Source organism: Drosophila erecta, unplaced genomic scaffold (genome assembly GCF_003286155.1).
Source record: "Drosophila erecta strain 14021-0224.00,06,07 unplaced genomic scaffold, DereRS2 tig00000055-arrow-pilon, whole genome shotgun sequence".
NCBI lineage: Eukaryota > Metazoa > Arthropoda > Insecta > Diptera > Drosophilidae > Drosophila > Drosophila erecta.
In genome coordinates, this window is record NW_020825200.1 from 10,219,298 (window position 1) to 10,235,325 (window position 16,028).

The 16,028-nt window shown below is 41.6% G+C and overlaps 1 protein-coding gene across 1 annotated transcript; it reads left to right on the forward strand.

Moving 5' to 3' along the window:
* Nucleotides 1-13,368: 13,368 nt before the first annotated feature.
* On the forward strand, nt 13,369-14,116 carry LOC6541853. The gene has a single exon (XM_001969256.3). The coding sequence runs from the start codon at nt 13,433-13,435 to the stop codon at nt 14,042-14,044; it is 612 nt and encodes a 203-aa protein (XP_001969292.1). The 5' UTR covers nt 13,369-13,432; the 3' UTR covers nt 14,045-14,116.
* The last annotated feature ends 1,912 nt before the right edge of the window (nt 14,117-16,028 follow it).

A 16,028-nucleotide genomic window follows, 5' to 3' on the forward strand; every position in this document is an offset into this window, starting at 1 on the left:
GATGCAGAGCGCCTTTGGAGGGGGGAAAATAATAGAGAAATCGTAGGTGTGGGTGCTTTAAAGTTGGCTTCACCAGAATTGTGACCAGAAATTTACAGTCCTAACAGAGACTTCCTAATTGTTCCTTGGCGCAGCCCGGTGCTTCACCCCTCCGCCTGCACCTTCTGTTGCTGTCAATAATTAGTGCTGGGAATTTCCTCCGTTTCCTTGGGTTTTCCCAAATAGATTCCGGTCCCTCGGCTGGCACGCGGATTACTCGGAACGTGGCTGCTAAGCGCCTCTAATGCCACTTGGCCGCCTGGAATGGGGCAACAAGGAGCTCACTTCCGGCTGGTTGGAGTGTAGGTTGGTCCTTTGTTTCGGACTTGGACCAGTTAGCAGTCTCTGGCCATTTCTTTTCATTATTTGCCGGCTTTAGTGTTGACTTATGTTGCTGCCCATTGACTTCGCACATGCTTTGAGTGTCAAATCACCCAGGCAATGATTACATTCCTATTTGGCCAAAAAATGTATACTTTTTGATTTAAACATAAGAATCCTGATTGCAATTGAACTTTTTTAATTACTCGAAAATTTAATTAGTTCTCACTAATTATTATTGGGCAGAAATCCAATTACTGGTGTTTGTCGTTGAAACTCCGGGAAAGAGAAGGCTCTAATGCCAAACTATTTTGTTCCTAGCGCACTACTACTCTTAATTATGTGGCCTATTATCATATTAATTGCAATTTCACCAATCATAAATAATAATTACATTCAATGCATAATTTATTGAAAATCACTTGTCTGAAAATCGCATAAATTAAAGTCAAACGATCGATATCTGAAGCAAAAGCGTAAAAACCAGTTCAAGGGATTTTAAATGTATTTTAAAGAAGAGTTTAAAGTAGTCATTATGGAAGAGAGAACCTTTAATTGGAGCTGCTACAAATATTTTAGTATGCATGTAAATTTGTAATGTAAAATATAATCAGGTAAACAAGCACCACGAAACATTAATGTCAAATTGAATTGTTTAATAATATGCAAACGTGTGCCAGCAATTAGGAGCAAAGAGAAGCAAAACCAACATTTACAATGTGTGAATTAAGAGCAATACTAATAAATTTATTCTGGCACTCGCAATAATTGTGGCAGCTTGAATGGCTGTGGCAGAAAAATCTTGGAAACTGCCACACATAATTATGTAAATGAGTTTTCCACCCCAACTCCGCTCGATTGGAGCCACCGAATGGGGTTGGGTGCGGCAAAGACACATTTTAATTACCAAGAAAATGTAAATTAACCAACAAGAGATGGCAAACAGACAAACAGCAGAAGCAACATGCCGCGGCTAACAGCAAAAGGCCATAAAACCCAAATCTCATACGCAGGATGTGTGTGTTCGTGTGCGTGTGTCTGTGTCTGTGTCTGTGTGTGTGTGTGTTGTCCTTTCCCTGAATATGTAAAAGTTTGCCTCTCTTTGCAAATGGCTGCGCATCTGTGATAACTTCACCCGCACACTGCCGAGCCGAACAGATCCCAACCATGAAAGGACACAAAAAAGCATTTATGATAATAAAAATGAAATTTAAAGCATATTTAGGGATGTGGGGTCACGACCCGGACTAAGCAGCTTTAATGCATCTGCTCCCATAATTATGGGCAAATATATATGGGCATTTCATGGGAATTCGTCGGAATTCGTTGGAATTCGTGGGTGTGACCTGGAAGCTGACACATTCGCAGCTTTACACGCCTCATTAGAACTTGACAACTTGACAATGTCAGATATCAGAAGTTTTTTCCCAGACATTCTTAATTGAATGACTTTCACCTAAGTTAATGTGTTATGTGAAGCTTATCGAATATTTAAAGCAATAATTAAATGATGTAACATTTCCGTAGAAATGTTTTTTATACAAACTGGTCTGTGCATAGGTAGTTCATTTATTATGTTACTTTAGCAAAACGATTTTTCCATTTTAAAGGGCTTGTTTTATCTGCAACCAGCGTTTCCGATTTCAATTTCAAATGGTCAAGTGCTAAATAATTTAAATCAATTAACAGTGCAACATCTGCGGCAAAAGCGCAGCTTAACAGAAACAATTAAATAATTTAAACTAAAACCGTTTAAGTCATTAAATCAATTCGCAGTAACGTAGCGGGAAAAATGCAACGACGAACTGGTCCAAGCACTTTTATCAGCTTGAAAATTGTAAAAATATGCAAAACAGTTGGCAGGAAAAACTGCAGCGTTCTTGGGTAAAAAGTTGGGGAAAAATGCGGAAAAAAGGGAACCAGCATTAGGGGCAATTTGTTTTGCATTACATATCACTACTACATACTACTACGTACATACATATATACGCTTCCGTAATGACTGGCAAATTAGTTCAACTTAAAGCTTAATTGGTCATCGGGGGTCGGCGGGGCCATATGCCATCTGACTGGCCGGCTCAAGGGTCAAGATGTGCAGTGTAAAATCGAACCCAAATCCAGGGTCCTGCGTTTTGTTCGCTGTCAAAGGAGCCACCTCCTTTCCCCCTGCCAGCAACTAACCATCCAACCAACAGCTGTGGGAACATTCCGTCTGTGGGTGTGTGTGCGGGGGGGAGTCGACATAACAATAACCATTTTCGGCTCACACACACACCCACACACACAGAGTGCGAGGACTTTGAGCGCTTATGCTGCATGCCAGGGCATAGATAATGTATACGCAGTGTGGTACGGGGGCAGTCGGCACCACTGGCATGTCAATCAACAACTGTGCAACTTGTTCTTTCTGTTGTTCCTGCAGTGGCTGAACTTTGAGGTGGGCTAGGCGGGAAATGGGAAATTGAGTTTGCAGTGGCCCACAAAAAGAAGAGGAGAAATATTGGAAAAGCGTATCCCTTAAATTGTATCCATTCGCTTTTTCCTGAATTATTTTTTGTTTTTTCATTCATCCTTTGCGTCACGCATCTCTGGCAATTGGCAGGCACACAAAAATCAATTGATAACAGGTGGCGTTGGCAGAGGAAACGAACTGCCTTTCGCCTGCCTTTTGGAAAGAGTCAATGGCCCAGCCTGAGACAGGCATAAAAATCGTTATGAAAACACATAAAAATTTTAAAATTCTCGGGTCCTTCCGACCGTGTGTGTCTCTTTGGCTTGAAATGCTCAGGGCGGTGTCACTTGTGTGTTGATATTAAGCTAAAAGGGCCATTAGCTATAAAAATACTTAAGATGGAAATGTGCGCAATGCCGCGGGGCATTCGAGTGGCAGCAAGAGAATAACACGGCAAGCAAAAGTCGCCCCACAAGAAGAAAGCTGGGGAGCCAAACGACTCAACGACTCAACGACTCGGCGAACTGTCACCGAAGTTGTCAACGGCAGAGGCAGTCGGATTGGACTGCAACGGATACAGGTACGGCTATGGGTTGTACAGGTAGCACAGGTAGTTTGTCTACCTGGAAATGGCATTAACATCTTGCCATCGCTGCGTATACGTAATGTATGCGGCAATCCTTGTGACCCGTCGAATTTTAGATGCAACGGCGCACAATTTAGCAGTGAGAGGCGAAGGCTGTGGCTTCCATTCCCATCAATTAGATGTCAAGGATATTTATTTCTCGCACAATTACTGCTGAGTTGTGTCTGTGGTCGTCAGGTCAAATATTTAAGTGCAACTTCTTGGTAGACGCCAGACTTATGCACGACTGCCGGGCGATGGAAGCCATTTAAATGTTAAATACAGTTATGCAAATTTGGCAGCAGCCCCAAATCGTTCGTCCGGAATAGCTTCAATTGCGCACATTAAGTTCATTTAAGTACGTCCAATTTACTCCCAAAAGCCTGCTTACTGCTTTCCCCAAAAACCCAAAGTCTGCTGAAGCGATTCCCGCGGGTTGCGCGACAGCGTTTTCAATTAAACTTTTCGCATAGCATTTAATAACTCCGCATAGTTTAAAAGCCGGCTTGGTCTCCCAGTCTGGATGTTGCTGCAGGTTCTTTTTGGGGACCCAGATGTTTGCATTAGCCCAGTTCAGTTGGGTCTGCCTAGGATGTGAAAGCTTTCCCACTGCAGCTTCCGAGAGACCAGTGACTTTTCGAGGTGAGCATGCGCCTTGGGTGTAGGGAAACTCATTTCTGAGAGATGCTGAGAGCAGTTGGGAAGTTGGACTGACTCCAATTTCCATTTCCTGTCCACAGGCAAAGCAGGTTGCTAGCTTGTGATACCTCAATTAAAGGCTTTAGAGGCCCCCTATAATTCTATTGAATTCCTCACAAATAAACATATATATCCATTCCTTTCGAATTGTTACTTGCACCTTACGATAAATCAGCATACTACCTAAAACTAGTAATTCCAACTACTTTTAATCAACTTTTACCATGGGTTACCTTGCCAATTATCAAAATGATCGGTACCAATAAAAATGTGTGACTTGAAATCACTTGACTGAGCACAGAGTCACTCAAACCGGCGTTCTGGTAAAACTTTCAGAAAGTGCCACCTGCTGACAATTAATTTGGCAATACCGGCACATTAATTGCCGGTTAGATAAGTCTGATGCACCTGCCGGACCCTCCGATGGCCACAAACACACTGTGATGTCAGCAATTAACATAGTCTTATCAGGTAAGCCCAGTGATCTGTGGCACAAATGATTCACTAATTGTCGTGACCAGGACAGCCGCTCCGGAGACTGGATGCAGTGCGGTCCAGTCAGTTGTGTTTTGCTCGGTTTCGTCATTAAAAGAGTAAACAAACTTAATGTCTTACTAATGCCCGAGGAGGAAAGTGGGAAAGCGGGAAAGCGGGAAAGCCGGAGGCGGAACAGGAAAGTAGCAGTCACGGTGGCAAAGCCAAGCAAATAGCCAACAAGCGTCGCCCTAATGATAACAACGTGGAGTGTCCACAACGTCCAAAGCTGCAGGTGCAGCTGCTCTCCCACACCCAGCCATTTACACTGCAAAAAATACTGCAAGGGGGGAAAAGCCAAAAAAGTAGCGCATATTTAGCAATGCATCTTGCTCACAAATCGATGTAATTGACTTGATCAAATATAAAATCTCATTGACACAAGGGGGTTTTACAAGGAGTGTCTCAAGTGCATGGGGGCAACTTATAAAACCATTAGAAATTTAGGGGCAAATGCGGATTTACGCACGCGGAGTTGTCCTTCCCGGCCGAGTCCTGTTTCCCCTGCTCCTGGCCTCCAGGTGCTCCATGGAATGCGACTTGCTGCGTGCCGAAGTGCGCTCGTGTGCGGCAGACTTGTTATCCCGGGCATTAAATTGTTTGTACATGCAACAGACAAGACAACAGGACACAAAAGGAACAGGAGGCGGACTATAAGTCAGCCTATTTGCTTGATAACAATAACAAAAGCTCCAACAAGCCATGTGAGCTCCGGAGGAGGAGGCGCCAATTGGGCCTGGCGGCTGATGGAGCTGCTAGACGGGAACAGGAACTCCTGGAACATTGCCAGGGCTTTGAGACAGCTTTTCCATTGCAAAAAAAACTTAAGCCTTCATTTATTTATTTGTTTCTGCTCTTCATCACAGTACTTCGTACTTTTAATTTCACGCAGCGAATTTGATTTGATTTCCCCAGCGAGATGAGGCTTAGTAAATACCCTAACTTTTTCAATTAGCCACTCCTCCAGCTAACAATTATTTTCACCCCATTACCTGTTATTTCTAGCCCTTCCTGTATCTGCCACAAGACTTGGATTGGCAAGACAGATTATCTACACCTCTTTGATGAAGCCACATGCCCGAGAACATTCCTCAAAAATGAGTCAAGTTTGTGAAGGCTCACTTCGGAATCCTGCGAGTCCTGCCGTTAGGTACTGCCACTCCCACTTATGAAGGTGTGTGCTCTTAGTTGTGTTTCGCTGGAGCGTGAAATATTTTATTGCCGATATAAATCTTGTTTATGCTCGCAAGGAATAAGAATGGAACTTGGCCACAGGCAAGGATTCCAGACACTCACTGCTCCGCCTTTTTCCTGCTCCGCAGCCATCGTGGCTCACTGACTTAGTTGATGTTGTTATCGGCAAAACCAAAACCAAAAAATTCGATTTAACTTAATCGAATCTGAGGCCCCATGGAGTGTGATTCAATTCCTGGCTTGCCTAGACACTTTTCCCCAATATGTCGCCATTGTCAGACAAGTAGGTCGAAAAGGCGGGAAAAGGGGAAAATCAGGGGGAGAACTCAACTGGTGGAGGAGACCAGTAAAGGCAATAACAGTGCAAAATTGGAAAGTAAATGCGAAAATCGTGTTTTAAATGCCTTCAACGTCAGGCCATTGCGACGGCAAAACACTTTCGACAGTTTGGCATTTATCAAGTTTGGATAAAACTGACAAAACAATTTAAAATTTGTTGCCTTGGCAGAGCTCAACTAATTGAAATGTTTGCCTAGGTCAAAGTAACACATGGGCACAGGATATCTCGAGGGTCCTAGAAAAGAAAGTTCAGCTTGTCGTTAAGGAAGATTGAGAGTGCTCAGGCCTATTTTCGGACTGCCTTTTCTAGTGCCGAAGGCGGGCAAATGTTGTTATTTGTACCATTTTCATTCGGATATTATTCTTCTCAATTAAATATACATGTTAAGCTAGTTATTTCTTCCATCTCAATCAATCCGGTTGTTTAAATTCACACATCAAAACTACTTGTGGTGGATAAACTATCGCATTTATTCTTTTTTATTCTAGACTGCATTCATTTTCTTAATGCCTTAAATTAGCTGCCCTAAACAGCAGCCAGCTTAAAATGCGCTCATTAGGAGTCGCTCGACCGCAGGACATATGGAAATGAAGTCCTTTTCCCTTCGCTGCCCTCGGCTTTTTCCGCCTTGTCATTTGCTGCTCATGAGCGTGTTGAAACTGCGTTGAAATGCAAATGTCGCAGGCCATGAGGCAGCTCAGTTTTTCCGCTTTTCCCACTAATCCACTGCTGCAGCAAATGGGAATGCTTATAAATTATGCAAGGTGTTTTTTGTTTGTGGGAGGAAGGACATCTGGCGGACACCAGCAGACACTGTCATTGTGTTCATCCTTCATTTGGCAGGACTAGCTGCACTTCCGGCCGGCGGGCGATTGAGAGGGGAAAAGAGACGGGGGCGCTATTTATTCTGGCCGTGTTGTTGTTTTCCTAATAGCTGCGAGCATTGACTCTTGTTTGTGTTTGTGTTTGTGCTTGTGGCTTGTCACCAAACAGGACTACAGCCTCGGCTTTGGCAGGACTCCGGGGAGGCGAGCTCACGAAGAGTTGTCAGATTTGCATCACAAAGTAAGAATCCTGCGGCTGCTTTTTGGCAGCTAGTCTTGCAGTGCTCTAAGTGAAACAACTCTAAAACTTTGTATATCCCATCAAAAACTATATTGCAAATTAGGTGTACGTAAGCCTCGCCGTCGTACGCCTTCTGCATTCAAGCCTCATTGACTTTCTGCATTTCAATTAATGCAAATTTCAGCAGACCGATCTAAGAGATGGTCCTTCCCTTGCGCGAAAAGCTGCATTGCGTCTACGTACACGAGGAGAAAATATGAAAATATGCAGCAAACCATTTTCTTATAATATAATATAATTTTTTCTTATATTGTCATATTATCTACATTATTATGAATCGCTTACAACTAATTAATGTACCTGTTAAGCATTAATAACCTTTGTATTTGTAAATTTCCCTATCTGTTAACAGGAGGAAATTGATTCCGTTGATACTTCCAGTTGGCTTAAAAAAGCAGTTGGTTCAACACGAAATGTTCTTGTTTTTCCGTGTGTGCTGGGCCTTGACAATTAGCGTGATTTTCAGCGGCTGATGGAGCTGGGCGAGTGAAAGTGGGATAGCGGGAAAAGCGGGAAAAGCGGTCCGGAACGAAATGCAAATCAAGCGATGCCTGCACCGAAACGACACACAAACAAATCGCCAATTGCCGCAGTGGCAGCCGCCGGCTGTCCGCATTTCGAATGCCACAGAGTTGCAACAATTCCAACGAATTCAATTTGTCCCCTGGGAGGAGCACGGTGTGGCTGATGGGGGCTGGAAGTGGAAGCCGGAGCAGGAGCAGCGGAACTGATGGCACTGGCTTTGACAAGTCGCTCCGCCTGCGTCACGTAAAAAGCCCCCAATGCAGCTCCTTTTCCCGATCCCGGCTTCCTTGTTGCCGCCTGACACGTGTGCAACATGCAGCTTGCACGACAGACAACTTTGTTGCTGCCGCAACTCATTTTTGCTAGGTATGTGGGGTATATTAGACGCAAAAAAAGGGGTGAGCTGCTAACTAAGTGGTATTTAATATTATTCATTTGCTGTGAAAATGCATTTCTGAAATCTTTATTTAATTCGAATAATTTTTAAGAAAGAAGCCCTTGCATACTTCACACCCATTAATCGCAACTTAATCCATTGTATCTTTGCCTATTGATTATGAAGAGGTACAAGGTACGTCATTTTATTAGCTCTTCAGCTGTAAAGTAAGTATCCGCGACGGGAAACGTGCAGGTAATCTGCGAAAAAAGAGACCTTTCAGGTAGCAGCTGAAAACTTTTCATGGCTACAACTTTTACGCGCACGATTTGACAAGCCAAGTTGGTTGTTGCTGCTGGCATCTTCAGCAGAACCTGGTTGCCACATGTTTCCGGCCCCTGGTTCACCCACATCCTTGAAAAGGACCGCACACAATGCATTTGGTTGCCAGGGCAGCCCCTGAAACCAATAGTTGGGGATCCACCGGAATCCTGTTCACTCTATATTAAACACTTTTTAATGCCAATTTGGGGTCGGTGACTAAACATATATGTTATGTATGTTGAACACCAAGAATTCCAAAAGCAAAGTGGGGAGCTAATAACATACTTAACAGAATAGTGTACCGAATATAAAGTACAACGGTTTACTGGTTTTCAAACCACAAATAGGTATTTTTATACCCGTTACTCGTAGAGTAAAAGGAATACTAGATTCGTTGTAAAGTATGAAAAAGGCAGAAGGAAGCGTTTTCGACTATATCAATGTATTACATGTATTATTTACAATATTTACCGATATTCCAGAAAATTATGATATCAACTCAACTTATCTTAATCGGATTTTGAAGTGGCATACCTCTAAATGTTTCTGGCGCAATTCTCTAAAAGTCTGCATTCAAATTTAGAAATTTATTTTTTTTCAAATTTTTTGTCATTTTTTTTATGTGATGATGTAGAAACTCAAAAACCTATAAAATGTCCCAAGGCTGAAGTTCTATACTCCATAACTCAACTAATTTTAATCGGATTTTGAAGTGGCGTATATCTAAATGTTTCTGGCGCAATTCTCTAAAGATCTGCATTCAAATGTAGAAATTTATTTTTTTTCAATTTTTTTGTCATTTTTTTATGTGATGATGTTGTAGAAATTAAAAAACCTATAAAATGTCCCAAGGCTGAACTTCTATACCTCATAACTCAACTAATCTTAATCGGATTTTGAAGTGGCATACCTCTAAATGTTTCTGGCGCAATTCTCTAAAAATCTGCATTCAAATTTAGAAATTTATTTTTTTCAATTTTTTTGTCATTTTTTTGATGTGATGATGTTGTAGAAATTCAAAAACCTATAAAATGTCCCAAGGCTGAAGTTCTATACTCCATAACTCAACTAATTTTAATCGGATTTTGAAGTGGCATACCTCTAAATGTTTCTGGTGCAATTCTCTACAAATATGCATTCAAATTTGGAAATTTATTTTTTTTCAAATTTTTTGTCATTTTTTTGATGTGATGATGTTGTAGAAATTCAAAAACCTATAAAATGTCCCAAGGCTGAAGTTCTATACTCCATAACTCAACTAATTTTAATCGGATTTTGAAGTGGCATACCTCTAAATGTTTCTGGCGCGATTCTCTAAAAGTCTGCATTCAAATTTAGAAATTTATTTTTTTTCAAATTTTTTGTCATTTTTTTGATGTGATGATGTTGTAGAAATTCAAAAACCTATAAAATGTCCCAAGGCTGAAGTTCTATACTCCATAACTCAACTAATTTTAATCGGATTTTGAAGTGGCATACCTCTAAATGTTTCTGGAGCAATTCTCTAAAGATCTGCATTCAAATTTAAAAATTTATTTTTTTTCAAATTTTTTGTCATTTTTTTGATGTGATGATGTTGTAGAAATTCAAAAACCTATAAAATGTCCCAAGGCTGAAGTTCTATACTCCATAACTCAACTAATTTTAATCGGATTTTGAAGTGGCATACCTCTAAATGTTTCTGGCGCAATTCTCTACAAATCTGCATTCAAATTTGGAAATTTATTTTTTTTCAAATTTTTTGTCATTTTTTTGATGTGATGATGTTGTAGAAATTCAAAAACCTATAAAATGTCCCAAGGCTGAAGTTCTATACTCCATAACTCAACTAATTTTAATCGGATTTTGAAGTGGCATACCTCTAAATGTTTCTGGCGCGATTCTCTAAAAGTCTGCATTCAAATTTAGAAATTTATTTTTTTTCAAATTTTTTGTCATTTTTTTGATGTGATGATGTAGAAATTCAAAAACCTTAAAATGTCCCAAGGCTGAAGTTCTATACTCCATAACTCAACTAATTTTAATCGGATTTTGAAGTGGCATACCTCTAAATGTTTCTGGCGCAATACTCTAAAGATCTGCATTCAAATTTAAAAATTTATTTTTTTTCAATTTTTTTGTCATTTTTTTGATGTGATGATGTTGTAGAAATTCAAAAACCTATAAAATGTCCCAAAACTGAAGTTTTAAGCTTCATAACTCAACTAATTTTAATCGGATTTTGAAGTGGCATACCTCTAAATGTTTCTGGCGCAATTCTCTACAAATCTGCATTCAAATTTGGAAATTTATTTTTTTTCAAATTTTTTGTCATTTTTTTGATGTGATGATGTTGTAGAAATTCAAAAACCTATAAAATGTCCCAAGGCTGAAGTTCTATACTCCATAACTCAACTAATTTTAATCGGATTTTGAAGTGGCATACCTCTAAATGTTTCTGGCGCGATTCTCTAAAAGTCTGCATTCAAATTTAGAAATTTATTTTTTTTCAAATTTTTTGTCATTTTTTTGATGTGATGATGTAGAAATTCAAAAACCTTAAAATGTCCCAAAACTGAAGTTTTAAGCTCCATAACTCATCTTATCTTAACGGATTTTATCGAATCGAAATTTCTCGTTTGCACTTCAACTGCTGAGTAACTAGTATCTGATAGTTCTATTTTGTTTTACAATTAATTACCCAGTATACGTAAGAACATGCACCCCCAATCAGCAGGGCTCTACCAACATCTCTATAAGCAATTTCAAAAGTTCAACTTCGAGCAAAAGTTAGAGCAGGATTAGCACTCTTGCTTACCTAGCCTTAATGTTCCTACTTGGCCGCGGGGCATCCTATGCGAACTCAATCTCAGACCGAGTATAGCTCCTTTTGGCCCATATTAATTTGCGTGTGTGTAGCGAGTGAGAAGAGTTCATTAAAGTTTCACGTGCGAAATTATATAAAATTTTTAGTGCCCCAACTGCCTGCGTGTCTGCTGCCAACTGCTCATGGCTTCCTGCCACAGCCCGTGGAGGGCTAAGAGGTGCGAACAGGTCGCGGAAGTGCAAATTATTTTCCCCAGACATTTTGCAGTTGCTTACCCTTAATTGCAGTCATTACTTCTTTCCGGAGAGATTTATTATTTAATTGGAAAAAAGCGGCAGTTGCTTCCCTTGGCGCAATTTTTTTTGGGTATCAGCGATGACACGAGAATGCACATTTATATTAATTATTAATTTGCCCTTATTATCAGCAATGCCATTTCCTGGCTTGCTTGTTCTTTAAGTTCCGCTTGAGTACTTATTTGGTTTTCCACTTGAAAGATTTGGAAAATAATTATCTTATCAAACGTAACTCCTATGGCCCGCAATAACAACCTCACCCAACCCGTTCAAATGTCAAGCACACAATTTCGATTGATTTTTCCAGCCAAATGCCTTCAATTACTGGACTTTTTTCGCTCCTATCTATCCATCCAGCCAAATGTACGCATCCTTGTATTTTGGCCCCATATACAATAACCAAAGTCATGCTGTGACACCTCCAGTCATTTTGATGCCTGGCCCACGCCAACTTGTTGCATCCGAAATCAACTGTGATTCCGCTTCACTGGAGAAATCAGCAATAAAAAATTTCTCTATGCCCAGAAACTGTCAGTGACACTTACAAATTGGGTTTTCGACAGCGGCAAGCTGACCTGAAGGACACACCATTAACGCGAGCTGGCATAAAATCGCTTAAAAAGATATCCCAAATTAATAATGTCGCATGTAAATAACAACAAATCAATTTTTAAATAGACGATGAACCCGAACACGCACAACAGGACCCAATTCCCGACAGCAATGAACCCTCTTCATCAGTGGGCTTAATGTGTGTGAATGCCTTTGAACAGTGGTACGAAACACTGAAACACTTAGCAAATATTTTGATTTTTCCTATTTAAGTTCATTCGAGATGCGCTCAAAGGACAAGCCCTGAGTCCTACCCAAAATATATACGAGTGCTTTAGGTTATCACAAGTAGTCCAGACTTCGCACCACTGTGGCAAAAAGGTCTTTCTCCCTGTCAAATCCAGCCACTTTCACTTGGCCAACGCCAATGGCTTTGATAGATTCAAGTTCGCAGTGGCCGCCAGGTAGCCATTCATCTACCACCCGGCCAAGTTACCAACGAAAAGTCGGAGACAGAGGTTGTTAACTGACTTTTTGGGGGTGGGCACTGTGTAGCTGGCCTGTTCATGCGGTTCATTGACATGGCCAACTGAGGGGCGTGGCGATGGCCGATTTAATTTTGATTAATTGCGGTAAATGTTATGTTAATTTGCTGGCACTTTTTTGGATGGCTGCCTGCACCGACTGTCTGTCGACCGATTTTAGATAAGCGCGTAATAGAGACACTATTAGTGGGCGGGTCGGTAAACTAATTTTCTGTCAAGGCCTGCCACACATTGTGCGTGTGTGTGTGTGTTGAGTCCGCCTGGCTGATGTGTGTGTGTGTGCCGATTTGTATGGGCTGACAAACACTAATTAATTGCAATGAGCTCCTCTTTGAAGGGGGTTCGTCTGACGCTTTGGATCCTGCTGTTGATTGAAGCATGCTAATTACCTAGGGATTGTCAATCATGTTAAAGCAAGTGGGTAAATTTGCACTTAAGGTACTTAAACAGCAGTATTGGCCCTTATCCATTGAAAAACATGGTACAGATTGGCTGATGAACATCGATTAGTTAATCCTTAAGGTAAGGTATTTATTTCATTAACTATATTGCATTACACTGTATTTTCCTATTACAATCTACAACACGAAGTAAAAATCTAGTTTTCCACCGAAATCTAAAAGTTTGACAAGCATTTTTTTGGTAATAGTTAAAAAACAGAACATATAAAGGGGGTAACATGGATAACCTGGCTGTGGGCCTGGCGGCCTTCTTCCAGCTGATGGGCTGCTACTTCTTCTTCGCTCAGCCGCAGGATCGCTGCTCGGCGGCTCCAGATTTGGCCAGCTGGCTGTTCCTGGCTGCCACGTTGTGTTTCCTGTGGGACACCAGCATCTATCCTCGACGATTTATGCACATGGCCCGCTTCTGGCGTATTCTGATCGAGATTGTGGCGTCCATTTTCCTGGCCGAGGTGGGCACCGTCATAATTTGGTGTGGCCTGGAAAGGTTTCTGTACAGCCTGACGAACGAGCTCCTGAATTTGATGCAGTGTAGCTGTCAGCCCTCGCCGTATGTATATTGGCTTTCAGGACTAATTACCTGCTTGGTTAGCGGATCAGTGCTCTGGTATGTCCTCGAAGCCACCGACGGCATGTACTATATAAGGAAGTTCTCCCGCAAACTGCGAACCACCATGGGCGTGTCCTGGCGGATGTTCCGCTGCTATATGAGATTGAACACGAAGGCTAAGCGTCGGGCATTAAAGATATGCCAATTAACCAGGAAAATGCGCCACTGCCGCAAGGCATCTGCTAAATATTCTGAATCGGAGGACGATTGCTGTGACTAATCCTTTTGTATCCTTTTGGCTACTGTGCTGACCATGCAAATTTTGTATTCTTTCCTAGAACTATCACTTGTGTCTGACAACCAATACGAATATTGAATATTAATAAACTTAAAAAAATATTAAATGTGTTCTACCAAGTGTCTTTTACGTAATAATAAATGGCAGCCATTATTTTTCAAGTTATTACACTTGTAATGCCAGCATTGTGTTGATGAAAAGTTCAGGGACATTCCCGAAAAACAGAATAAGATGTTCCGATTATTCATCGAAAAAGGCATTTCTCATACGCCCCGTTGGCCACACCCCCTCGCTGTGTGCGTGGCCATAAGAAGCACACAATACACACAAAACACACAAAACAGCTGAAAATGAATAAAAATGGGAGTGTCAGACGAGTTGCAGACAATCAGGGAAACATTTGGAGATTGCCGTGCATTTCCAGGCAGCAATAGACGCCATATGCTAACTTTGATTACTTCTTCTGGCTTTTATCGCCGCCTCCCAACCCCAAATGTCTATGCCATTTCCCAGAAATGTTGGCAGAGAAGCAGCAGCAGAAGCAAAGAAATTGTATTTCATTTCGCTGGGACTGAGAAAAGTCGGAACCGGATATGCGACATTTTATCAAGTCAGGCATAAATCAGCAGCTTATGCTGGATTCCATCGGGAGATGGGTCGGCCCCATTTCCTCGCTTTAACTCGGCATTCACTTACTTTGCTCGTTGTTCCTGCATGTTTGAAGCTGGCAAATAATTTATTTTGCATAAATTTGCCAGCACTTAACGATGGGGGATCTACGCCACACCTATGAGAAGGCCATGCAAACTACCAACCCATCCAACATGCAGCCCGTCGTGGCCCAAAGAATATATTCCGTGGGCGGGTCACGCTGAATTATGCCATCTAATTTGTCTGCAGGCAGGTGGTGCTCATTAATCTTACCACGCTTATGAACGACTCTCCTGTATCCGTCTGTTTTTCTTGCCGCACAGCCGCAGCACACTCCTGGGACTCCGGAATCCTGGGCTGCAGATAAGCTCTTCGCCTTTGCAGCGGACTCACGTAGCTGGTTTTGTGATTTCCTTTGCCCGCTTCAATGCCAGGCGTGGGACTTAGCATGATACCCTTTCTCCGGCTGAGCAAATACAACTAAGTAATACTCTGTGCGATGCGGAAAAATATTAAACGTTAAGGTTACCAAATCCAGCTAGTTAAGAGCAGATGCAATAAATAGGAAAGAGCTCTGGATACAAATACAAGACGTACAAAAATGCTGCTCAAATAATTTGGCTTACTCTTATTGCCTCTTGTTTTAAGTCCTTACCTTTCGCAAACAATGCAGCAGAGCATCCACACAGCTCTTATAAACTGGGTTTTGGCCCGCATAGTTCGGCACCTGACTCCCGCTTAAGGCCTAATGGATTTGCGCTTTGATGTGCCAACTGCGTGTACGTGGATCAAAATCGTGCGAGGGAGTGTGAGTGCGTGTGTGTGAGTTGGCCCGGTTGTAAGTGGTTAAGTGTCTATATTAGACGCCATCACTTGCAGTTTCCCATTTCTAAGGGCCGCTGGCATTTTTTGGCCGTGTTTTTTGGCCCATTTTACTGCAGAGGTGGCAAGCATAAATTTCAGCCTAAATGGCCTTATGAGGGCGGCCTCGAAGCTGATCCTCTGTTTATGGCCCAACCAAATGAAATGTGAGTGGGAGTCGGATTCGCATTTGGTCGGGGATTGCGTATGTATGGAAGTGCCTCGTGCTGGCCCTTTTAAATTAAAAATCCTGTCCGTGGCTTATGTTTGGGCGGTCCCAAAATTGAATTTTCCTCTCGTCCCGGTTTGATTAGCATAAAATGCGGTACGTGTTTTTGGTTTGGCTGAAGAACGTGTGGCGATGATGATGGTTTTGTGTGGAAATCATTGAAATATTAAGTGCTTTTTCAAAGAATTTTTATTTTTGTTAAAATTAAATTTGTTTTTTTGCACA

Coding starts and splice junctions, on each gene's coding strand:
- LOC6541853 (XM_001969256.3), top strand. CDS start 13,433: ATGGATAACCTGGCTGTGGGCCTGGCGGCCTTCTTCCAGCTGATGGGC.